This window comes from Durio zibethinus, unplaced genomic scaffold, assembly GCF_047325235.1.
Source record: "Durio zibethinus cultivar Kanyao isolate XHJ-2024 unplaced genomic scaffold, ASM4732523v1 HiC_scaffold_3, whole genome shotgun sequence".
NCBI lineage: Eukaryota > Viridiplantae > Streptophyta > Magnoliopsida > Malvales > Malvaceae > Durio > Durio zibethinus.
Window position 1 is genome coordinate 1,445,929 of NW_028323044.1, and position 27,398 is coordinate 1,473,326.

The 27,398-nt window shown below is 32.6% G+C and overlaps 1 protein-coding gene across 1 annotated transcript; it reads left to right on the forward strand.

The window, feature by feature from the left end:
• The first annotated feature begins 18,988 nt into the window (after nucleotides 1-18,988).
• LOC149503805 (cytochrome b6) lies at nucleotides 18,989-20,823 on the forward strand. The gene is made up of 2 exons (XM_089757954.1): nucleotides 18,989-19,113; nucleotides 19,939-20,823. The coding sequence occupies exons 1-2, from the start codon at nucleotides 19,108-19,110 to the stop codon at nucleotides 20,578-20,580; spliced, it is 648 nt and encodes a 215-aa protein (XP_089614080.1). The 5' UTR covers nucleotides 18,989-19,107; the 3' UTR covers nucleotides 20,581-20,823.
• Nucleotides 20,824-27,398: the final 6,575 nt, after the last annotated feature.

Here is a 27,398-nt window from a genome sequence, read left to right on the forward strand (position 1 = left end):
TTTTTTTCCTTTGAATCAAAATTCAATCAAGTAGAGTCTTAAGTTAAATTATTTTCTTTGTAGTGAAAAGGCAGTTAGTTAGTTTATCAGAATCAAAGTCAAAGCCCGCATAATGGGCTTTGACTTTGTGACATAAAATGGAATTGTCGAAAAACGAATTTTATCTTGCTCTATTGCGTATGTTTATATAATTCAAATATAGAAAAAATATAAATATAGAGTTTTGCATCTTTCTATATCTCCCGAGAATTCTATTTTTACTAAAAATCCCTGTTCTTGGATCGGATTCTAACGAATCGAATCTTTCGACAATTTGTAATAAACTCTTTCTCAATTTGTAATAAACTCTTTCTTTATTAAATTCAAATTAGAAATTAAAATTAGAAGACAAGAACAATAGAATAATAATAATAAGAAAAGTAGGAATAAAGTAAGATAATAAAGAAAGTGGATTATCTTATCATACACCTATTTTATTTCATTTAGAAAGATGGGCAAGTCCCTTTATTTAATTCTACATTCCTTGCACTTATTAGATAAGATATATATATTAGATATATATACTCGCTTAGATATACTTAGTATTTAGATATACTTAGTATTTAGATATACTTAGTATAATATTTAGATATACTTAGTATTTAGATATACTTAGTATAATATTTAGATATACTTAGTATTTCGATATACTTAGTATAATATTTAGATATACTTAGTATAATATACGAATTATAATATAATTATTATAAGATATATTTATAACTAACTTTATAACTAACAATATAACAATAACAGGTACGAATATTAAATTGAGGTACCCATTTTATGACAATTCCCTCTATTTTTGTGCCTTTAGTAGGCCTAGTATTTCCGGCAATTGCAATGGCTTCTTTATCTTTGTATGTTCAAAAAACTAAGATTTTTTAGATTCGATGGGGCCAAGGCCAAGACCAAATCTTATCTATTTTTTTTTTCACGACTTAGATGCCACGGATATCTATTTAGTAGAATATTGTATAACATCCATCCGGCTTCCCCGAACATAAATGAAAAAGCTCCTCTTATGCATACGTAAACATGATATAGGGGTAAATGAATTATAGCAAGTGGATCGGTACCGGACGAATGTATGAAATTAAAGTCTATATATCTAGTAGATCTGTATAGGGGATCATATAAAGGGGATGATTTTAGATCTAAGCAATTTGATGAATTACTTCTAAAAGTTCATATCAAAATAGCACTAGTTGATGAGAGTTACTTCGGAAACAAAAAAAGTAAAGTCAAATTTTTTTGCTTATTTTCTCAATTCCAATAAAATGCAACTGGATCTAGTATGTATGAGTTGGCGATCAGAATCTATATGGATAGAATTTATAGTGGGGTCTCGAAAAACAAGCAATTTCTGCTGGGCCTTTATTCTTTTTTTTGGTTCATTAGGGTTTTTATTAGTTGGAACTTCTAGTTATCTTGGTAGGAATTTGATATCTTTATTTCCGTCTCAGCAAATAGTTTTTTTTCCACAAGGAATCGTGATGTCTTTCTATGGGATCGCGGGTCTCTTTATTAGTTCCTATTTGTGGTGCACGATTTTTTGGAATGTAGGTAGTGGTTATGATCGATTCGATAGAAAAGAGGGAATAGTATGTATTTTTCGTTGGGGTTTTCCTGGAAAAAATCGTCGCATCTTTCTACGATTCCTTATGAAAGATATTCAGTCCATCAGAATAGAAGTTAAAGAGGGTATTTATGCTCGGCGTGTCCTTTATATGGAAATCAGAGGCCAGGGGGCCGTTCCCTTGACTCGTACTGATGAGAATTTGACTCCACGAGAAATTGAGCAAAAAGCTGCTGAATTGGCCTATTTTTTGCGTGTACCGATTGAAGTCTTTTGAAATGAATTGCAGAATAAATGCTTTCTCGGCAGGAGGAAAAAACTCAAGACAAGAAGCCTCTTTTTTCTATAGCAGAACTAAACTGAAGTTTCTTAAGAATGCCCACTCGAACCAAAGAAGACGTATACGGAAGAGTCATAACATAAAACAAAACTGTTTTTTTTTTTTTGTCCACAAAAATTGTTTTTTATGCGTCTGTAAATGTAAAACCACTCAACTTAATTCAGTAACAAAACAAGCAAGAAATCGAAATAATGGATTCATCTCATATATCAAAGTATTTCGAAATATTTAACTTTTTATTTTCAATATTTGGAGTTGATACGTTAGATACAGATAGATTATATCTTGTAAATTTTCTCTACTTTCCTTTTGTCAATCAGCCCCTCCCCTTTTATCCTTTCTTTTGTGCTCCTTAAGAACTAAACAAGTAGATTTCTTTCTTATAACATAATGATAAATGTAATGATAACTTTTCTGTCTTTTTTTGTCACTCATTTTTGATCATCATAATATTTTTCATAATTTTTTTTTTTTCAATTATTCCCGGACTCTAGACTATATACAGTCTAGATAACCCGCGAAAATTTTTCGACATATTTGATTGATATCTTGATATAGACAGGGAGCTCCTTCGTCTCAAAATCTGAATAGAATAATCTTTATTATTTGAAGCGGTTCTTTCGGGCAGTTATCGAAAGAGGGCAATTGCTTCGAATTTGATCAATTGAGATATCTGGAAACAATAATATATATATATATTTCATTCGAACATTCGAATTCAAAGTGGATTCTTATTTTCTATTTCTGTACTCTTTTTAGATTCAAGGACTAAGCACTGAATCAAAAAAAAAAAAAACAGAGAATAGATTCATGGGCCCCTACCTTATAATTTATCTTATAATTTATAATATAATGAAAGTCATGCTTGATAGAAAGATTAGATCACATAAAGTCAACGAATGAGGTGGGTTCATTAACAATTCACAGATGAAAAAATGGCAAAAAAGAAAGCATTCACTCCCCTTCTATATTTTGCATCTATAGTATTTTTGCCCTGGTGGATCTCTCTCTCATTTAATAAAAGTCTGAAATCTTGGATTACTAATTGGTGGAATACTAGGCAATCCGAAACTTTTTTGAATGATATTCAAGAAAAAAGTATTCTAGAACAATTCATAGAAGTAGAGGAACTCCTCCTGTTGGACGAAATGATAAAAGAATACCCGGAAACACATCTACAAAAACTTCGTATAGGAATCCACAAAGAAACGATCCAATTGATCAAGATGCACAATGAGGATCGTATCCATACGATTTTGCACTTCTCGACAAATCTAATCTGTTTCGTTATTCTAAGTGGTTATTCTATTTTGGGTAATGAAGAACTTGTTATTCTTAACTCTTGGGTTCAAGAATTCCTATATAATTTAAGCGACACAATAAAAGCTTTTTCTATTCTTTTATTAACTGAGTTCTGTGTCGGATTCCATTCGCACCACGGTTGGGAACTAATGATTGGCTATATCTACAAAGATTTTGGATTTGCTCATAATGATCAAATTATATCTGTTCTTGCTTGTACCCTTCCAGTCATTCTAGATACAATTTTTAAATATTCGATCTTTCGTTATTTAAATCATGTATCGCCGTCACTTGTAGTTATTTATCATTCACTGACTGACTGAAAAATGATTCACGGATTCAATTAGAATCTTTCTTACTTTGTATATAAGCAAAGAATGCAAAGTCGTACTTACTTTACTCTTTCTACCCATCAGGGGAATACAATTCCTCCTCTATTTCAGTAAATTTTTTTTTTTTTCAGTAAAAGTAAATAGCAGAATCGTGGATAGGGAACTATACTAGTGACCTACCTAATTTTATTGTAGAAATTTTCGGGATCAATGATTGTACCATGCAAACTAGAAATACTTTTTCTTGGATAAAGGAGGAGATTACTCGATCCATTTCCGTATCGCTCATGATCTATATAATAACCGGGGCATCCATTTCAAATGCATATCCCATTTTTGCGCAGCAGGGGTATGAAAATCCACGAGAAGCAACTGGGCGTATTGTATGTGCCAATTGCCATTTAGCTAATAAACCCGTGGATATTGAGGTTCCACAAGCGGTACTTCCTGATACTGTATTTGAAGCGGTTGTTAGAATTCCTTATGATATGCAACTGAAACAAGTTCTTGCTAATGGTAAGAAAGGGGCTTTGAATGTGGGTGCTGTTCTTATTTTACCGGAGGGGTTTGAGTTAGCCCCACCTGATCGTATTTCGCCCGAGATGAAAGAAAAGATAGGCAATCTGTCTTTTCAGAACTACCGCCCCACTCAGAAAAATATTCTTGTGATAGGTCCTGTTCCTGGTCAAAAATATAGTGAAATCACCTTTCCTATTCTTTCCCCAGACCCTGCTAGTAATAAGGATGTTCATTTCTTAAAATATCCCATATACGTAGGCGGAAATAGGGGAAGGGGTCAGATTTATCCCGACGGGAACAAAAGTAACAATACAATTTATAATGCTACGGCAACAGGTATAGTAAGCAAAATCATACGAAAAGAAAAAGGGGGGTACGAAATAACCATAACGGATGCATTGGATGGACATCAAGTGGTTGATATTATCCCCCCAGGACCAGAACTTCTTGTTTCAGAGGGTGAATCTATCAAACTTGATCAACCATTAACAAGTAATCCTAATGTGGGTGGATTTGGTCAGGGGGATGCAGAAATAGTACTTCAAGATCCACTACGTGTCCAAGGCCTTTTGTTCTTCTTGGCATCTATTGTTTTTGCACAAATCTTTTTGGTTCTTAAAAAGAAACAATTTGAAAAGGTTCAAGTGTCCGAAATGAATTTCTAGATCCGTGGATTTATCAACATCAAATTTGTAAAAAAGAACAAATTCTTCCTGGCAATTAGGTTAGGTATGATGAAAAAAGTATGAAAAGTCTTTTGCTTGTTTATATTCTTTCTCTAGGAATTACTTTTACCGCATTCAAAATCTGTATATTGTGAAGAAGACTATTTGTCTTTACCCCTTCTTTTCTTTTTTCAATCTAAATGGGAGGGGTGTAATTATATCCCTATTGTCAGATTGAAATGTCACAGAATGGGTTTTGTTTTCTAAATTCAATTTGATTAGATACTAAACATAAGATAAGTAAGCGGAGAATAGAAAGGAAGGATAAATGAGGGGAACAAATAATTACAGGGAGTATTCTTCGTCTTCCTAGCCTTCGGCACAAGAAAAGGATGTGTAAAATTCCTTTTCTTGTGTCGAAATAATAACAATTCCGGATCCCATTCGTCAAAGATTTCTATTCTTAGTTTATATTTTTCCAGATTTTTCAGAACCCTTTATTTTTTTAGATTTACTTATAATAGATAATAGATTATAATAGATAATAGAATAAGTAATAAAGTAATCGAATAAGTAATAAGGATAATATAATAAGTATAAAATAAGTATAAATAAGTATAAAATAAGTATAAGTATAAATAAGTATAATATAATATAATAAGTAATGGACAACCAAAAAAAAGAGAAGGAATCCTTTTTTTTATAAATATAAAATAGAAGCAAGGCGATGAACTTATAAAAAAATTTCAAACTTTGATGAAATACTAAAATAAATAGAGTAAGGTTAGACTAGTCTAGAAAGGGTTTGCTTGATATCTGGTCGACAGAAAAAAAAAAGAAATATTAAAATTAAATATTAAAATATTAAAATTAAATATTAAAAAAAATTAAATATTAAAATTAAATATATATTGTGATTGTGTCATCCAGGAAAAGGAAATTGAGTGATTCCTTTTTTTCTTCTAACCTTGAAAGTATCGATAGATACTATCGAAGAACAGATGCTATGAATCAATTAATCGAGTTCATTTTTCAAAAACATCATCGGAAAAAGTGATCTATTTGTTGTCATTTATATTTATACGAACAAAATATTATGATCATTAAGAATTCAACGGGACCCCTCCTCGCGAATCAGACAAAGAAAGAGGAGGCGGGCCCCGTTGAGTTCTTACACTTTCATGCCTATAACTTAGTTCATCCCATTATTACATATTACAGGGACGAACCCAATCCAGAATATGAACCATAAAAGAAAATACCTATTAAACCGATCACAGGAATACCAGTTACCGTACCTATTATCCAAAGAGGAATCCTTCCAGTAGTATCGGCCATTTATCCCGCTTCCCTCCACATTTCATCAAGTGGTCATGCTAAAGACATAAACAGTCATAGATAATTATGAGATGCAATCCTTCCGAATGGGATAAGAGAATTCCTACTATTATTTAGTATTCTACTACTCTTTTTTTCTTAATTGAAGAAATAATTGGAAAATAAAACAGCAAGTACAAAAATGAGTAATAACCCCCAGTAGAGACTGGTACGATTCAATTCAACATTTTGTTCGTTCGGGTTTGATTGTGTCATAGCTCTATAATTAATTCGGATTAGGTTTATCGTTGGATGAACTGCATTGCTGATATTGACCCCAAAAAAGAAACGGTAGGTACAGCTAGTCCGTGAACAGCCAACCATCGCACTGTAAAAATTGGATAGGTTCGATCTATGGTCATTGGGTCCTCCTAAAAAGATCTACTAAATTCATCGAGTTGTTCCAAAGAATCAAAACGGCCGGTTATTAATGGAATTCCTTGTCGGCTCTCTGTAAAATACTCGTTTGGACGAGGGCTTCCAAACACATCATAAGCTAAACCTGTGCTGACGAATAACCAACCCGCAATGAATAGGGAAGGTATAGTAATACTATGAATGATCCAGTATCGAATACTGGTAATAATATCAGCAAAAGAACGTTCTCCTGTGCTTCCAGACATGCTGAGCTCCGCATATTCTTGTAGGGGATCGATTCCGTAAAAGATGAGATCAGTAAACGGAAATTCACTGAAATTCAATCTTTGTGAGATCGTCAATATTGTACCAAAGGTATTTTTAGAGTATACCGAATCAGTATAGCTATCCTTCTTCTGACACAGCAACGCAATTTCAAACAGTATATCGACATGAAGTGCTAGATAATTTCTTTCTTCTTCTTGCTTGTCGATGTATAACCACGTATCATGCGATAGAAAATTCCTCAAATTCCTGGAATATAATATAGGGGATTCTATTATTGGTTTGGGGCTAGAAACGGAAGATCAGGTAACCCGTGAATCCAACAAGTTTATAATAATTCATGAAGGAAATTATCATATTTCCGCAAGTCAATTAGATGCGAAATCTAAAAATTGACTTTTTTTCGTAATTGCATAAGAGGTTTTGTTTTTTGTTGTAAGCCCTCCTTTTTTTATTTTAAGGAATTGCTTAGTCGTCTAGTAACAAGTAAGAGTAGTCGATAGTATTAGATATAGATAAAAAAAAGAGCAAGGAATAAAAAAAAAATTCTACTAATCAATATTTGTGAGGCGGCCTTTCTTGTATTCTTGTATTAGATCCAAAGGTTTTTTCTTGACCTAACTACAAAGATGATGAATCTATTTCTTTTTCTTTTCTACTCTTGTCCTGCCGCTCTATTTTTGTGAATACCGTTTAGAATGATTGATGAATCAAAAAATTTCAATTGAACTTATTCTTTCAATTGGTATTTTTGCTTATCCCCGTCTCTTTTAAAAATTGAAACTTAGGTAAGTGCTTTATAAACATATGTATAAAAAGAACATATTTCATTTAGCTCCTTCATGCCTACTCTAACTAGTTATTTCGGTTTTTTACTAGCGGCTTTAACTATAACCTCAGCTCTATTTATTGGTCTGAGTAAGATACGACTTATTTGAAAATTAATTGAATGAACGAACAATTAATAAAAACAAAGTTTTCTGTCCTATTCCATATATTCTATAGTTCCTTACCGTGTTAATTATCAATTATTAGTTATTGATATTCATGGGCAATAGAGATTAATATTTAGGGATAGATATTACCTTTCTTTTTCTCCTTTCAAATAAATTGAAATGATTGAAGTTTTTCTATTTGGAATCGTCTTAGGTCTAATTCCTATTACTTTGGCTGGATTATTCGTAACCGCATATTTACAATACATACGTGGTGATCAGTTGGACCTTTGATTAATTAACATCTCTTTTTTTGACTGACCCCTTTAATTTTAATTTAATTAATTTAATTCAAGGAGGTCAAATTCGAATTGCTGTTCAATTTTTTTTTTTTTTTTTTTTTTTTCAGTTCGGTGTAATTTTCGACTTAACAAGAGCGGAATCACGCTCTGTAGGATTTGAACCTACGACATTGGGTTTTGGAGACCCACGTTCTACCGAACTGAACTAAGAGCGCTTTCTTATCATAATAAATAAGACTGTAAAAAAGAGGATTCTTTTATTTTATAACCCCAATACATCGTGCACACCTATACTATCATATATCATATATAATATGAGAAAATGATAGATTATGTATGCTTAATTTTAATCAATCTAAAACTAAAATGGCTCCCTCCTTACTGCTCAAAGGAGAAGTAATAGGTAGGGATGACAGGATTTGAACCCGTGACATTTTGTACCCAAAACAAACGCGCTACCAAGCTGCGCTACATCCCTTTCAATTGGCCTACGATGTTATTGTAGAGAATCCCTGTCTTGTTTTCCACACCCTTATTTCATCTATTGATATACAAAAATTATCTTTCCATTTCCTCTTTTTGGTCTCATATCATATAACAACCATATAATGAATAATAAATGAATCTTTTTGGCGGGAATTCTCAGGCAGAAAGGGACCTATTTTGCTGTTTTAAGAAAAGGAAAATCTTATCTATCGAATCATTGTACATTTAAATTTTAATTTTGAATTAGGAATTCCGGGTACAAATATACAAATACAAGTGGTCTTTAACCACACATACATGTGATTATATATGTATTACCATAATGTATGTAATACGATAAAGAAGGAGGATTTTAAATGCGAGATCTAAAAACATATCTTTCCGTAGCACCGGTACTAAGTACTCTCTGGTTCGGTTCTTTAGCGGGTTTATTGATAGAGATCAATCGTTTCTTCCCGGATGCGTTAACATTCCCTTTTTTTTAATTCTAGTTATTGTCGCGGGACGGGGTGAAAAAGATTAGATCGATATACAATCAAATATCTGTGACTAATCTCTCGCCCCCCCTTGACTTTAGTTGTTTTTAGAATTATAATTATATAAGAAATGAATTCTAATTATATAAGAAATAATTCTATTTAGTTTTTTTAGAATTCTAATTATATAAGAATTATATAAAATAAATAAGGAAGGTAGAACGAAAAAAGTGGATTGAACCTCAACAAAACTTGGGTTCAAGCTCCAATTAAATTACTAGTAGAGCGAAAAGAGAAATGTGGCTGGAACAACAGTATCCTACAAGATACTTAAAGAAAATACCGTACTGTGATTCTAAATCGAGTTAGAAATCATTGTATTACTTATTTACTATTAGTATAATACATATTGATTTACTATATTGATTGCAATTGATTGCAACGAAATCTTTCAGGATTTGGTTTTGAGTTAGCAACTTTTATTTATTTATTTTCATTCCTTTCTTCTTCACTTTTGATCGGAAAATAGAAGAGTTGGGTGAATTAAAAACTCAAAGGGGGTTCATGGCCAAGAGTAAAGATGTCCGAGTAACGATTATTTTGGAATGTACCAGTTGTGTTCGAAACGTCGTTAATAAGGAATCAACGGGCATTTCCAGGTATATTACTCAAAAAAATCGACACAATACGCCTAGTCGATTGGAATTGAAGAAATTCTGTTCCTATTGTTACAAACATACAATTCACGGGGAGATAAAGAAATAAATCGAATCAAGTACTCGTATGTCAACCCTTCCCGAGAATATGAGAAAATAGGACATTAGGTATTTAGGTAACATTAGGTATTTAGTATGAGAAAATAGGACATTAGGTATTCAGGTATAATAATATATATTATATAATATATTAAGTAATATTAAGTATATAATTAGTTAGATATAATATATAACTAATATATAACAAATATTTTATTTATATATTAGTCTATATTTGTATTTCCTTGTCTATTCCACGCTTTCTTTTTAAAGTGAAGTTTTTAGTTTTAAATTATTCGATATGCACGTTAATAAATTTTTAACCTTTTTAACCTGGTATATGATTGTATCAATATTCTTTTATTTTTTTTTATTCTATTTTTTATTTAGTTCTTATTTTTTTAATAATTTTTTTCTTTATTCTCGAGTCAATTATTTATTTTTTTAGTTTACCGTCTTCGAATGATTTTTAGTTTACAGTCTTCGAATGATTAGGAGTTGGATTTTCATTGATTAGGAATTAGATTTTTAATATCACTAACTATTTTTTTTTTTATTTTCTATTCGTGCATAATGATTATTTTAATATTGTTAATTTTAATATTGTTGTTAATTTTAATATTGTTAGATATTGTATTATTTATTATATTGTATGATTTATTCATTACTATATTTTTTAGTTATTACTATATTTTGTATTTATTACTATATTTCATTATTTATTTCTTATTTTATTAATTATTTATTATTTTCGTGTCGGTTCTATATATATTTATAAATTATATTTATTTATTATTTATGTATTATCACAGTTATAGATATTTATTTAAATTATATTTATATATTAAATATATTAAAATATTAAATTATATTTATATTTTATATATTAAATATATTAAAATATGAAATTATATTTATATATATTTATAAATTATATTTATTTATTATTTATGTATTATCACAGTTATAGATATTTATTTAAATTATATTTATATATTAAATATATTAAAATATTAAATTATATTTATATTTTATATATTAAATATATTAAAATATGAAATTATATTTATATATTAAATATATTAAAATATGAAATTATATTTATATATTAAATATATTAAAATATGAAATTATATTTATATATTAAATATATTAAAATATGAAATTATATTTATATATTAAATATATTAAAATATGAAATTATATTTAAATAAATATCTATAAATAATATAATAATAAAATAAACTAATAAAATAAACAAATAAATAATAAATAAATAATTAAAATAAACTAATAAAATAAACAAATAAATAAGAAATAAATAATAAATAAATAATACAATAATAAAAAAAACAAAGCAAATCGTATTTATTCTATTAATTCTATAATTTGAATTTGATCCGATCAAAATAGGATTTTAGAAAAGGATAGGATAGGATTATTTTTAGAAATAAGGAATAAAGAAATGATGGATAAATACAAGCGATCTTTTCGTAGGCGTTTGCCCCCGATCCAATCGGGGGATCGAATTGATTATAGAAACATGAGTTTAATTAGTCGATTTATTAGTGAACAAGGAAAAATCTTATCTAGGCGAGTAAATAGATTGACTTTAAAACAACAACGATTAATTACTATTGCTATAAAACAAGCTCGTATTTTATCTTCGTTACCCTTTATTAATAATGAGAAACGATTTGAAAGAAGGGAGTCGACCGCTAGAACTAGAACCAGAAATGAGAAACGATTTGAAAGAAGAGAGTCGACCGCTAGAACTACTGCTCTTAGAACCAGAAATAAATAGGCTTACCCTTCAATTGACTCAAAATTATCAAACGTAGACTGATGCTTTATTCAAAAAATCTGATAATCAAAATTGTCGTGTCGTAAGAAAAAAGAAATAAATAAAAGAATCGAATCGGGTTGGGGAAGAAAAATAAATTTTTTTTTTTTTTATTGAGCGTCTTCGCTCATCTTGTTTTCTTGTTTTGATGACCTTATCAGAATTTTTTTATCATATTAATTTCTACTCTACCTCCCTCGAGTTCATTCTCGAGGGAACCCCATTTCATTTAAAGCATTTCGGTGGATTCCTTCCGATCTCCTTATTTTATAATCTCGTTGGAAATCATATAAAGACAATTCCTATTTGAGATAGCTATTTGTGCAAGTATTTTACGATTAAGAAGCAACTGTTTCTTGTACCGATTTTTTATTAATCTACTATAATTATAGGATACCCCCATTCCTCGAATTCCTGCATTTATTCGAGTGATCCACAAACGACGAAAATATCTTTTTTTCCTATCTCTATCCCGATCAGCCGAAACCAAAGCTCTTACTCTTTGTCTCCGAGCTATATATCCCTCTTTCATTCTGGTCATTGAATAAAAGAAATTTTGATGAATAACTAATTCTTTCTTTCAGTTATTCTTTTCTAGTCTATTAATAACAAAACGGATTCTTCCAATGTATAAAATAAAAATTCCAATGGCTTTTGCTACTATAACCGTCCCGCCCACGATTTTTCCTTTTTTCTAGGCATTTCATTTCGCCTTGAAATAAGAAATTGTATTGATACTAGGTATCAAAAAAAGCATATTAACTAAAATAAAGGAGTAAATAGAAATGGATAAATAAATAGTGGGTTCCATCGTTTCTATGGTTACTTCTTAAACGGTGAGGTCCCCTCTATACACCGGAGCTCATTCCTTCATTTAACATTTAATTGGTAACTTGTACAGTTCACACTCTTCGGCTCTACTCATAAATTTTTCAGTAATAGATCTTTCACAACGAGATCTATCTTATACAGTAACGGTATGTAATTAGGAGGATTAATTGGGTAGCTGACCCTGTTAGTCCGTTCTTTGCAAGAGTCGAAGCATAATCTTTTTGCTTTTTAAATAGGATTTTCCCCGCTTAATGGATAAGCATTTGCTACCAATGGGGAATTTTTAAAAAATTCCAAGATTGGATTTGCGCCAATGGAAACCATAAATTTCATACACAATAGAAGGATATGGTAGATCTATCTTTTTTAGATAGTGAACGGAAGAACCCCATTCTATTCACTGGTACTGATCGTTGATACTGAAAAATTGTTTCCTTTTTCTCAGCCCATGATCTGAACAAGTCGCACATACACCCTAGTACATCTTCCTCGGCGCTGAGGACATCCCCGAAGAGCAGGGGCTTTCGTGACATTTCTAATTGGCTGTCTTGCATTTCTAATAAGTTGTTTAATAGTTGGCATGCTGAATCATATACAATCATATACATAATAGACTGGTTTAGATCGATCCTAACCAGATGATTATGAATTACTTCTTTTTCTCTTTAATAGATTAATAAAATATTAATCTATTAAAGAGAAAAAGAAGGAAAGGAATAAGAGGGATTAAATCAATCTAAATCAAAATTAAATGGTGTTCCATTGTCGTCAAATGGTGGTCTTCCATTGCCATTGTCGTCAAATGGTGGTCTTCCATTGCCATTGTCGTCAAATGGTGGTCTTCCATTGCCATTGTCGTCAAATGGTGGTCTTCCATTGCCATTGTCGTCAAATGGTGGTCTTCCATTGCCATTGTCGTCAAATGGTGGTCTTCCATTGCCATTGTCGTCAAATGGTGGTCTTCCATTGCCATTGTCGTCAAATGGTGGTCTTCCATTGCCATTGTCGTCAAATGGTGGTCTTCCATTGCCATTGTCGTTAACTAGTCTCCATTTTTTATTCACTATAGGTTTGTTATTCACTATAGGTTTGTTATTCACTATAGGTTTGTTATTCACTATAGGTTTTTCATTCACTATAGGTTTTTCATTCACTATAGGTTTTTCATTCACTATAGGTTTTTCATTCACTATAGGTTTGTTATTCACTATAGGTTTTTCATTCACTATAGGTTTTTCATTCACTATAGGTTTTTCATTCACTATAGGTTTTTCATTCACTATAGGTCTCGATTCTGTACGCACTATATGATCCACAATTCCATGATCTTTGGCTTCTTTTGCTGACATAAAATTATCTCTTTCCATGTCTTTGTTTATAACCCATCGGGGCTGGCCCGTTCTTTGTACATAAGCCTCTATGATGTCTTCTTGCATTTTCATTACTTCGTCTGTTTCCATGACCCAGTCTTTGAAGCCATCATCCTTAAGCATACTAATAGGTTGATGGATCATTACCCTGATGATATAACATACTTCTAACTCACATAATGAGGCGAGAAGAATAGCTATAGAATTGAACAACCGTACAGGCATTTTTTGCGCATTGCATACGGCTTTACAATTGCATACGGCTTTACAATGGAATTCTCTTTTTTCTTTCATCGAAAAAAAGAGAAAATATAGAGTCTATTAGACCCAGATTAATAAATAATCCAATTACCATCCTTCTTTTTCTTTTTTTTTCGGAAAAGTTTAAAAATACTATGATGGCTCCGTTGCTTTATATATTTATTTCGTCTGTGATTCAGCAATCCCAAAGTTTCTTTTTTTTTTTGAAAAAAAAAAAAGAAAGAAAAAAAATAGTCTTTTTTTTTTTCGTACTCTTTCATAACATAAATATTGTTAATAGCCTCTGGTAGGAAAAGAAAAAAAGTTTGTGACGCCTGAGATGGGCCCACGATAGCTAAGATCAAATTGGAAATGCCCCTTCTCTCATACTACTCTTTCGATACATAATCTAATATTTTTTTTTGAAAAAAAAAAAAAGAAATAAAAAAAAAATTTCATATCGAATTCAAAGTGCCATGCTATTATTACTTACTAATTCATATTTCATATGGCGAAGGCATAGTCTTCTTTTTTCTTTCCATCAATAATAAAAAAAAAAAACTCATTGGCGCCGAGCGTGAGGGAATGCTCTGCGTTTGGTAATTTCTCCTCCGACCAAGAGAAAAGCTGCGATTGAAGCGGTCAATCCCATGGCTAGTGTATGCACATCTGGTTCCACTGCTTGCATAGTATCAAAAAGAGATAATCCAGATACTATCCCTCCGCCAGGAGAGTTTATAAAAAAAAACAGGTCTCGGCTATTACTCTCTATACTGAGATAGATCATAATACCCGCAAGTTGATTCGAGGTCTGGATATCAAGCTCTTTGCCCAAAAAAAGCAATCTTTCTCGATAAATTCGGTTGATTAGGATAAAATTGTATCCCTTAGTAGCCGTACAGGCACCTTTTGATGCATACGGTTCAACAAAAATTGCGAAAAAAAATCAATGTGTAGATTCCAGCCATCCTTTGTTTTTTCTAGTCGGACCTTTCTAACTTCTAATTTCTAATGAAGGGGCTTTTTCTTACATTTTTTAAATAAAATGAAATTTAAAATTAAATTAAAGAAAGATGAGTTTTGGCCCGTTTTCCTATAATATAGAAAAAATTCGCTAAACTTATTGCACAAACTTTTCATTGATCCATTTTTTTTTCATTGCGATTCAATCCAAATCACGATGTCATTTTCTTGTTCCTGAATGGGGTTCGTCAATTTTTTATTCAATTTTTTTAGGTTTATGCTCTACTCCGAGTAAAGATCTGCCCGATTTTTATTTGCACATATAGGACAAATGACCCAATACCACGTCTTTTTGCTATGATTTCATTTCCTTTTTTTATTTTAATTTAATTCCTTTTTCTTTCATGTTTTTCGCCAAATATTCAACGTATTTCCCATATTATTCGATTGATTAACAGTTTGAAATCGCTCTTATTTATAATTAAAAAAAAAAAGAAAAATTATGATTATGATATAGGTGGTAATCATAAATATATTACCTTGGGTTTTTTCTAAACGGAGCCTGGATACTTCATTTTATCAGTCCAACCAAGCCAACCATAAATCATTCTAATTGAAAATATTAATCTGGATACACCCCCATGAAATGGATCTCTAATTGCACTTCATTACACTTCCCGCTACAAATTTTTGATAATTCAATCAATCTTTTTGGGGCGAAACAGGGGATATCTCGATCGGGCGAGAGAACGGGGGAATCCCATATGACCCAATATATTTGACAAGTCGCACTATATGTCAACCCAGCTTGCATCGTTATCTCCCGGAACTTGAAAAGGAACTTTTGGAATACCAACAGGCATAAAGTAAAAAGAATGTAAAATTATATTTCGCTTTGATTGTGGAAGCGTAATACGTAATGTAATACGTAATAATGGTCTTATCTTAATAATATGTAATATTATATTTCACTTTGATTGTGGAAGCGTAATACGTAATGTAATACGTAATAATGGTCTTATCTTAATAATATGTAATATTATAATATGTAATATTATATTTCACTTTGATTGTGGAAGCGTAATACGTAATGTAATACGTAATAATGGTCTTATCTTAATAATATGTAATATTATAATATGTAATATTATATTTCACTTTGATTGTGGAAGCGTAATACGTAATGTAATACGTAATAATGGTCTTATCTTAATAATATGTAATAATGGTCTTAATAATATGGGCCTTTATCATATTTTATACATAGATAGACTAAGGCCATAAAATAAAGAAAGGCGGAATGAATGAAAGAGAATTCTTACGAATAGGTCCTTTGAATGATGAACAAATAGGGATGCATTCATTCATAAAAAATAGGATCAACCCCCATTGCGTATTGATACTTATCGAGTATAGAATAGATCTGCTTCTCTTTTTTCTTCTGAGCCGAATTCTTCCCTTATTACTAATGGAATAGAACAAACATTAATCCTTTCTCCGAAAGAATCCACCGAAAAGGGGAGGTATTCCAATGCAATAAAGTTACATAGTGTCTATTTTTCGTTGATTTGATAAAGGGGTATTTCCATGGGTTTGCCTTGGTATCGTGTTCATACTGTCGTATTGAATGATCCCGGTCGCTTGCTTTCTGTTCATATAATGCATACAGCTCTGGTTGCTGGTTGGGCCGGTTCAATGGCTCTATATGAATTAGCTGTTTTTGATCCCTCCGATCCCGTTCTTGATCCAATGTGGAGACAAGGTATGTTCGTTATACCCTTCATGACTCGTTTAGGAATAACCAATTCATGGGGCGGTTGGAGTATTACGGGGCGGACTATAACAAATCCGGGTATTTGGAGTTACGAAGGTGTGGCCGGAGCACATATTGTGTTTTCTGGCTTGTGCTTCTTGGCAGCTATCTGGCATTGGGTATATTGGGATCTAGAAATTTTTTGTGATGAGCGCACAGGAAAACCCTCTTTGGATTTGCCCAAGATTTTTGGAATTCATTTATTTCTCTCAGGAGTGGCTTGCTTTGGCTTTGGCGCATTTCATGTAACAGGATTGTATGGTCCTGGAATATGGGTGTCCGACCCTTATGGACTAACCGGAAAGGTACAACCTGTAAATCCAGCGTGGGGCGTGGAAGGTTTTGATCCTTTTGTTCCGGGAGGAATAGCCTCTCATCATATTGCAGCAGGGACATTGGGCATATTAGCGGGCTTATTCCATCTTAGTGTCCGTCCGCCCCAACGTTTATACAAAGGATTACGTATGGGAAATATTGAAACCGTCCTTTCCAGTAGTATAGCTGCTGTCTTTTTTGCAGCTTTTGTTGTTACTGGAACTATGTGGTATGGTTCAGCAACTACCCCCATCGAATTATTTGGTCCTACTCGTTATCAATGGGATCAAGGATACTTCCAGCAAGAAATATATCGAAGGGTTAGTGCTGGGTTAGCCGAAAATCAAAGTTTATCAGAAGCTTGGTCTAAAATTCCTGAAAAATTAGCTTTTTATGATTACATTGGCAATAATCCGGCAAAAGGAGGATTATTCAGAGCGGGTTCAATGGACAACGGGGATGGAATAGCCGTTGGGTGGTTAGGACACCCTATCTTTAGAGATAAAGAAGGGCGTGAACTTTTTGTACGTCGTATGCCTACTTTTTTTGAAACATTTCCGGTTGTTTTGGTAGACGGAGACGGAATTGTTAGAGCGGATGTTCCTTTTAGAAGGGCAGAATCGAAGTATAGTGTCGAACAAGTAGGTGTAACTGTTGAGTTCTATGGTGGCGAACTCAATGGAGTGAGTTATAGTGATCCTGCTACTGTGAAAAAATATGCTAGACGTGCTCAATTGGGTGAAATTTTTGAATTAGATCGTGCTACTTTGAAATCCGATGGTGTTTTTCGTAGCAGTCCAAGGGGTTGGTTTACTTTTGGGCATGCTTCGTTTGCTTTGCTTTTCTTCTTCGGACACATTTGGCATGGTGCTAGAACCCTGTTCAGAGATGTTTTTGCCGGTATTGATCCAGATTTGGATGCTCAAGTGGAATTTGGAGCATTCCAAAAACTTGGAGATCCAACTACAAGAAGACAAGTAGTCTGATGCAAGATTGCTTTGTTATTTTTCGCTTCTATTTTCTGTTTGTGATTTGACATAGGCTGCTGTAAAAATCTTGATTAAAATCGCTGCCTTTTCTTTGATTCTTGTTCTTTCGTTATTTTATTCGGGAGATGATTCTAAATAAATAGGTACGGAAGCTATAATTGTAAACCACGATCGAATTTATGGAAGCATTGGTTTATACATTCCTCTTAGTATCTACTCTAGGGATAATTTTTTTCGCTATCTTTTTTCGAGAACCGCCTAAAGTTCCAACTAAAAAAATGAAATGATTTTTCATTATCTCAATTGAAGTAATGAGCCTCCCAATATTATATTGGGAGGCTCATTACTTCAATTAGTCCCCGTGTTCCTCGAATGGATCCCTTAATTGTTGAGAGGGTTGCCCAAAGGCAGTATATAAGGCGTACCCAGTAAAACTTACAAGTAAACCAGATATAGAGATGGCGACTAAAGTTGCTGTTTCCATTATTATATAATTATATAAATAATATATATAAATATAAATATAAATAATATAAATATAAATATAATTTCAAGATCACAATGGATCTATGATAAGATCGTTTATTTACAGCGGAATGATATACAAAGTCAACAGATCTCACTGAATACAAAATAAGATTTATGGCTACACAAACCGTTGAGGGTAGTTCTAGATCTGGTCCAAGACGAACTGTTGTAGGGGATTTTTTGAAACCATTGAATTCGGAATATGGTAAAGTAGCTCCTGGATGGGGAACGACTCCTTTGATGGGTGTCGCAATGGCTTTATTTTCGATATTCTTATCTATTATTTTGGAGATTTATAATTCTTCCGTTTTACTGGATGGAATTTCGCTGAATTAGATTCACAAGAACCACGAAGCCTCGCTTTTCAATAGCAAAAAGTGAAACTTTTAGTTCTCGGATTTTTTTTAGCCCATTCTATTTTGGTAGTTCGACCGCGAAATTTTTTTTGTTTCTGTATTTCCGGAATATGAGTGTGTGACTTGTTATAATTGATCCTATTGATAGTACAGAAAATGGGTCTGTCCTCTTGATCGAGATAGTTTTATCCCGTCGGATAGCCATTCTAGTATCTGGAGCACGGAATATATGAAATGGATCACGAAGTATTCGAACTATGATTCATACTTAATATTCAAACCTCGCGGCCGGACTCAAAAAAAAAAAAAAATTTCAAAGAAAGAGGTTTTTTATTTATAAATCGAGAAATTTTTTCTTCTTTCAAACTCTCATTTAGTTTATGCTTATTTTGATCAAAGGACAAACCTTTCTTTTCTTTGTATTTTTATTTATTATATCTATTCTATTCATTGAATAAGTGATGATCCAATAATTCTTACTCAAAGAATCTTTGGACTTAGTTTGAAGGTTTTATTGAATCATCGCGGTTCTGGTATGAATCTGAAGTTTCAATTGATTCATAGGGTCTTAACAAGAGAATTCCTATTAAAAATAAAGAAAACAAGAATAAAGCCACATTCCATATAAATAACAAATCAAAGCAAAGAAAAAGAAAAGAAATAAGTAGGTAAATAGAAGATTCAAGAGGCCTGATCAACATAAAGACGAATGCGCCGACTTGATTTTTTGGCATTATAATTACAACTACAAAAAAGAGCTTTCGGATTTTTACTCTTTTGTGTCTTCAGATAAAATTGAATGAAAAGATTAAGAAGTTTCAAACTTTCTATTCCATATCCGTTTCAGCTATTATTTGGGTGTTTTTGTTTGAGCTGTACGAGATGAAATTCTCATATACGGTTCTCAGGGGGGGGAGTCCTCTTGGTTTACCTATCTCAATAAAGTCTATGATTGGTTCGAAGAACGCCTCGAGATTCAGGCGATTGCAGATGATATAACTAGTAAATATGTTCCTCCTCATGTTAACATATTTTATTGTCTAGGAGGAATTACGCTTACTTGTTTTTTGGTACAAGTAGCTACAGGATTTGCTATGACTTTTTACTATCGTCCAACCGTTACTGAGGCTTTTACTTCTGTTCAATACATAATGACTGAAGCTAACTTTGGTTGGTTAATCCGATCAGTTCATCGATGGTCGGCAAGTATGATGGTCTTAATGATGATCCTGCACGTATTTCGTGTCTATCTCACTGGTGGTTTTAAAAAACCTCGCGAATTGACTTGGGTTACAGGCGTGGTTCTGGCTGTGTTGACTGCATCTTTTGGTGTAACAGGTTATTCCTTACCTTGGGACCAAATTGGTTATTGGGCAGTCAAAATCGTAACAGGCGTTCCGGAAGCTATTCCGGTAATAGGATCGCCTTTGGTAGAGTTATTGCGTGGAAGTGCTAGTGTGGGACAATCCACTTTGACCCGTTTTTATAGTTTACACACTTTTGTATTACCCCTTCTTACTGCTGTATTTATGTTAATGCATTTCCTAATGATACGTAAGCAAGGCATTTCTGGTCCTTTATAGAGAATATAGACCATAGCTATATTGTAACCAATCATTTATCTTATTACTTGCCAATCATTTATCTTATTACTTGGGGGAGGAACAATAGTATTTCATTGCTACAAATATGGATTGTTGAAAAAAAAAAAAAAATAAGACATGTATTTGGATATTTCCTTTCAACTCCACAATATTCTATTATTTATTTGATATGACATGAATAGTTGAAGGGAATTCCCCGAAGAGAAAATGGATTATGGGAGTGTGTGACTTGAACTATTGATTGGGCCATGCAGAAATATGCCTTTATCTGCTACATTGGAATTCACAACCAAATGTGTCTTTGTTCCAACCACCGTGTAAGCCCCATACAAAGGATAGGCTGGTTCGCTTGAAGAGAATCTTTTCTATGATCAGACCTGACGATGTCGTGTATGAACAGGGCTCCGTAAGATCCAGTAGAATAAGTGATTTGGCATAATGCAAATTAGATTTTATTTATTTATTTTTATTTTTTTTTTACTTTCTTATCTTAATAGTATGAAAATACATTCATTTCTTCTGCATCGACCCGATTTATTATTATTATACTATCGGAGTGAAACAAGGGATCTAAAGAAGAGCAAAGGCTAGACTATATTAGTAACAAGTAAATCCTTTGTATGTAAAAAATCTCGATATATTTTTGGGATAAAGGTGAATCGCAAGGCCTAAGACGACCCAGAAAGCACTTGATCACGATCAACTTTGTACGCCTACTTGGGTATTGAGCATTTACCTGTAAAAATGGCATTCCTTGGAATGTATAGTTGCAACTTCGTAAAATGGAATCAGGTAACTTTTTTCTTACATATGAAATCATTCATATATGTGTGGATAACATATAGATTCATTTTATATGTATCCGTTTGTATCCATTTGATTCGATTGATTTTTGCTTGAGCCGGATGATGAAAAATTATCATGTCCGGTTCCTTCGGGGGATGGATCTAGAAAAATTCACCTATCCTAATAACAAAAAAACCTGACTTGAACGATCCTGTATTAAGAGCTAAATTAGCTAAAGGTATGGGTCATAATTATTATGGGGAACCCGCATGGCCCAATGATCTTTTATATATTTTTCCAGTAGTAATTCTCGGTACTATTGCTTGTAACGTAGGCTTAGCGGTTCTAGAACCTTCAATGATTGGTGAACCCGCGGATCCATTTGCAACTCCTTTGGAAATATTACCTGAATGGTATTTCTTTCCTGTATTTCAAATACTTCGTACAGTACCTAACAAGTTATTGGGTGTTCTTTTAATGGTTTCAGTACCTGCGGGATTATTAACAGTACCTTTTTTGGAAAATGTTAATAAATTCCAAAATCCATTTCGTCGTCCAGTAGCGACAACCGTTTTTTTGATTGGTACTGCGGTGGCCCTTTGGTTGGGTATTGGAGCAACATTACCGATTGATAAATCCCTAACTTTAGGTCTTTTTTAAATTGAATCAATTTTAAAATAAAATATCATGATGTGCGTATCTAGGGAGTAGTCACTTCAAAGTCAAAGTGAATTCTCCCTAGATACATTTATTCAATTCTGGTCCCAATATATGGATTGTGCTGAAGGTTCAAAATCCATTTTCGTTTTTTTTTTTTTTTTCTAATTTTCTAAAGTAAAAAAAAAAAAAATGAAATAAATCCTAAATCCAATGGATTTAAAATTTTGGTAAATCAATTTCGCAATGCTTTTCTACTTCTTTTCTAGAATGCCCAATATTTGTTTTACATCTTCTATGCGAAAGTGTTCAATTTTCATAAGGTCTTCTTGACTGTTATTCAAAAGGTCCAATAATGTATGTATATTGGACTTTTTGAGACAATTATAGATCCTGGGAGGCAATTCTGATTGGTCAATAAAAATATATTTCAATGCTATTTCTTTTTTCTTTTTTCTTAGTTTAGCTAATCTATCATGAAAAGGAAAAAAAGGTAAAGTAACGTTGTGTTGATTGTTTTCTAAATGTAAGTTTTCTTCTTCCGCATCTAGAAAGGGAATAAATAAATCAATCAAATTCCGAGAGGCTTCATGAAGTGCTTCTTTAGGAGTTAAACTTCCATTTGTCCATATTTCTAGAAAAAGTATCTCCTGTTTTTCATTATCATTCCCATAACAATGAATACTATGATTCGCATTTCGAACAGGCATGAATACAGCATCTATAGGATAACTTCCGTCGTGAAAGTTCTTTGGCGTTTTTATACCGTATCCTCTATTTCTCTCGATTTGTAATCCAATACACAAATCAATTGGTTCGGTTAGGCTAGCTATATGCTGTGTATTATCAACGATTTCCACAGAAGGCGGTAAGATGATGTCTTGAGCAGTTACATATCCGGGACCCTTGGCACAAATAAAGGCGTTACGAGTTCCATACAAATTACTTCTCAATACAATTGCTTTTAAATTCATTAAAATTTCATGTACTGATTCTTGAATACCTACTATGGTAGAATATTCGTGTGGTATTTTCTCAGATTTTGCACGTGTAATACATGTTCCTTCTATTTCTCCAAGCAAAGCTCTTCGCATCGCAATGCCTATTGTGTCGGCTTGGCCTTTCATAAGTGGAGACAGAATAAAGCGTCCATAATAAAGACGCTTACTATCTGTTCTTGATTCAACACACTTCCACTGCAGTGTCCGAGTAGAGACTTTTACTTTCTCTCGAACCATAGTAATATTATTTTATTTGATCAGATCATTGAATCATTTATTTCTCTTGAAATCTCTTTAGTGTTTATTTCTACACACGTTTTTTTTTAGGAGGTCTACAGCCATTATGTGGCATAGGGGTTACATCCCGTACGAAACTTAATAGTATACCACTTCTACGAATAGCTCGTAATGCTCCATCTCTTCCGAGACCAGGACCTTTTATCAGAACTTCCACTCGTCGCATACCTTGGTCTACTACTGCTCGAATAGCATTTCTCGCTGCGGTTTGAGCAGCAAAAGGAGTCGCCTCTTCTTGGACCCTTGAATCCACAAGTACCGGCGGAGGAAGAAGAAATTACCTGACCCCGTACATCTGTAATAGTAACAATGGTATTGTTGAAACTTGCTTGAACATGAATAACTCCTTTTGGTATTCTACGTGCACTTTTCCGTGCACTACTGCGCCCATTCCTACGTGAACCAACTTTTGGTATAGGTTTTGCCATATTTTATCATTTCATAAGGATAAGTCAGAGATATATGGATATATCCATTTCATGTCAAAACAGATCTTCTATTTTTATTTGTTCATCGCTTTCTTTAAGATTAGTTTCTTTTCTTTAACTTTAAGGAGTTCTTTTTAGAATAGAAAGATTATCCTTGTCTCTGTTTATGTCTCGGGTTGGAACAAATTACGACAATTCGTCCCCTCCTACGGATTAGTCGACATTTTTCACAAATTTTACGAACGGAAGCCCTTATTTTCATAGTTGTTATTCCTTAAATTTTTCCGAATCTACTTATTGGAAGAAAATAAGTTTCTTGAAATTTTTGAACCTTGAATTGGATCCCCCTGAAAGGAATCTTGAAGTTGAAAAAACTACCTAATCGTTCGAATCCTTGTTGCGGAGTCTATAAATTATACGCCCCCTGGTTGAATCATAAGCACTTACTTCACTTTTGTTGACTCTATCCCACGGTGGTATACGTATAAAACTCGATCGGACCCTTCCTGAAACATAACCTAGAATCAGATCTTCATTATCTAAAGGAATCTGGAGTGGACGTGATTCACTAATTAAACCTCCATGAATCCATTTTTGTTCTTTTATTCCAGGTAAAACTTCCTTGACGTATCAACTACTGTAGGGCAGGAGGAGTTCTATTAGACAACCCGTGCTTTTTTTTTTCACAAATGGAAAGTTTCGGATTCGGATACAATTCGGATGTTAGACAGATTACCATATATAACACAAAATTTCTCCGCCGATTCCTTCTAGTCGAGCCTCCCGGTCTGTCATTATACCCCGAGAAGTAGAAAGAATTACAATCCCCATCCCGCCTAAAATTCTAGGAATTTGTTGATAGTTAGAATAGATTCGTAGACCGGGTCGACTGATCCGTCGTAAATTTAAAATAGTTCTATATGGTCCTTTCCTATTCCTTCTATGCCGTAGGGTTAAAACCAAAAAATATTTGTTTCTTTCCCGATGTTTCCTTATGTTATCGATAAAACCTTCTCGTAAAAGTATTTTAACAATGTTTTCAGTGATGTTAGTAGATCCTATTCGAATCGTTCCTTTTCTATTCATGTCAGCATTTCGTATAGAAGTTATTATGTCAGCAATAGTGTCCTTACCCATGGTAAACTAAAATTATTGTTGCTTCCCGAATTTTGATATAACCAACATGTTCTTTTTTTTTTTTTACTTAGTAAAGGTATATACGTGAGACACAATCTACTAATTAATCTATGTCATTTAAATACTCTAATTTAAATACTATAACTATATTGAATTGAGGTCTCGTCTTATAATACCTCAGGAGCTAATGAAACTATTTTAGTGAAATTTAACTGTCTCAATTCCCCGGCGATCGCACCAAAAATTCGAGTTCCTTTTGGATTTCCTTTTTGATCAATGACAACTGCAGCATTGTCATCATATCGTATTATCATACCGTTGTCGCGTTTGAGTTCTTTACAAGTACGTACAATTACAGCTCTGATCACTTCTGATCTTTCTAGAGGTGCCTTTGGTACTGCTTTCTTGATCACAGCAACAATAACGTCACCAATATGAGCATATCGGCGATTACTAGCTCCTATGACTCGAATACACATTAATTCTCGGGCCCCGCTGTTATCTGCTACATTCAAATGGGTCTGAGGTTGAATCATTTTTTTTAATCTCTTCTTTCAATGGAACAAAGGACGAAGAAAAAAAGAAATATTGTTTGTCAAAAAAAAAAAAAAAAAGGAAACCCGCAATTGTTTTTTTTTATTCCCAAGACTTCTTTCCTTTGGTTCTATATTCCTATCCTGAAATAATGAATTGAGTTTTTATAGGCATTTTGGACGCCGCTATTGAAATAGCCTTTCTTGCTATATTTTCGGCTACTCCGCTCATTTCATAAAGTATTCTGCCCGGTTTAACGACAGCTACCCAATACTCGGGAGATCCTTTCCCCGAACCCATACGTGTTTCTGTAGATCTTACCGTAACTGGTTTGTCTGGAAATATACGTACCCATATTTTTCCACCACGGCGTACATTTCGTGTCATTGCGCGGCGCCCCGCTTCTATTTGTCTAGATGTAATCCAAGCGGGTTCAAGTGCTTGAAGAGCATATCTACCGAAACAAATGCGATTACCTCGATAAGATATTCCTTTCATTCTTCCTCTATGTTGGTTACGAAATCTGGTTCTTTTTGGGTTATAGTTGATGGTTGTTTATTAATTCCATCTCTACTACAGAACTGGACATGAGAGTTTCTTCTCATCCAGCTCCTCGCGAAAAAAATGACTAAAAAATATTTTATTTTATTCTTAAGATATATAGGTAGTTACTGAATAATAGATTGAATCCTGGGATTCTTTGCTTTGAGATTTTATCTGATCTATTTGAGATTTTATCTGATCTATTATAAATTTGTATATCTTGTTTGGATATATATTGGATATATATATAAGTAATTAAACATGGATTCTATTTATAGATAATGTCTTATCTTGTTTTTGTTATAATGTTATAACGAATCTTTATTTTGTTTTGTCTTTTTTTATCATATTCATCTCGGATCGACAAAAATTTAACAATCAAATAAAATGAAAATAAAATTTTTAAAATGAAAATAAAAAAAAAAAATGAAAATAAAATTTTTAAAATGAAAATAAAATTTTCGCGGGCGAATATTTACTCTTTCAATATCTATTTCAGTTGTCGGGTTAACTCATGACCTCTCAGAATCAGAACAGAATAAAAAGAAATGAAGTGGTCTCTGGTTTGTTCCGCCATCCTACCCGATAAATCATTAGGATTCGTTTTCAATAGAATCCTCTGCATTCACGGGTTCCGTCGTCCCCATCGCTTCTCGATTAATGCTTAGGTCTGAATTCTCCAATGGAGCCTTAATTTAATATTTAATAAAAATTTAATATTTAATAAAAATAAAAATTTAATATTTAATAAATAATATTTAATAAAAAAATTTGTTAATTTGTTCTTTAGTCAACCTTCTCAGTCTTTATTGACTTAAGGCTCTTGATTTTTTCTTCGATGAACAGATATTCATCTAATTATTGATGAATCTCTATTGATGCTCTATTACATTGCTCTTTATGAGATGCTTCGTAGACCTTACATATTGGAATCATATATCATTTCATTTCTATTTCTTTTTCTCTCTTTCTCTCATCCTTCTATTTATCCACATACTTTTTTATTTTGCTTCACAATTTAGATATATTCATAATCAGATTGGTTTTTTTTTACTTAACTTAATGCAAAAAAAAAGATTTCAGTTGCTATAATGATATGACCAATATATCATATCTTGACTGATTCTTTGGATCCAGATAATCCGAAGCGATGAGTTGGTTATTAGTGCTATAGTTATTAACTTATACTGTGGTTCGCCCATTTTTTTTTTTTGAATCCTAAGCCTAAAAACCCAACGAGTCGCACACTAAGCATAGCAATTATATCAAATGATCAATCAAATTTTTATTTAACCTTATAGAATATAGAATTTAGAACTGCTCATTTTTTTATTGAACATAAAAAAATGAAAGAATTTGTCATTTTTTGTTCTATCGCAGAATAGAACGTAAAGACAAGTAGAGTCTTATTCTT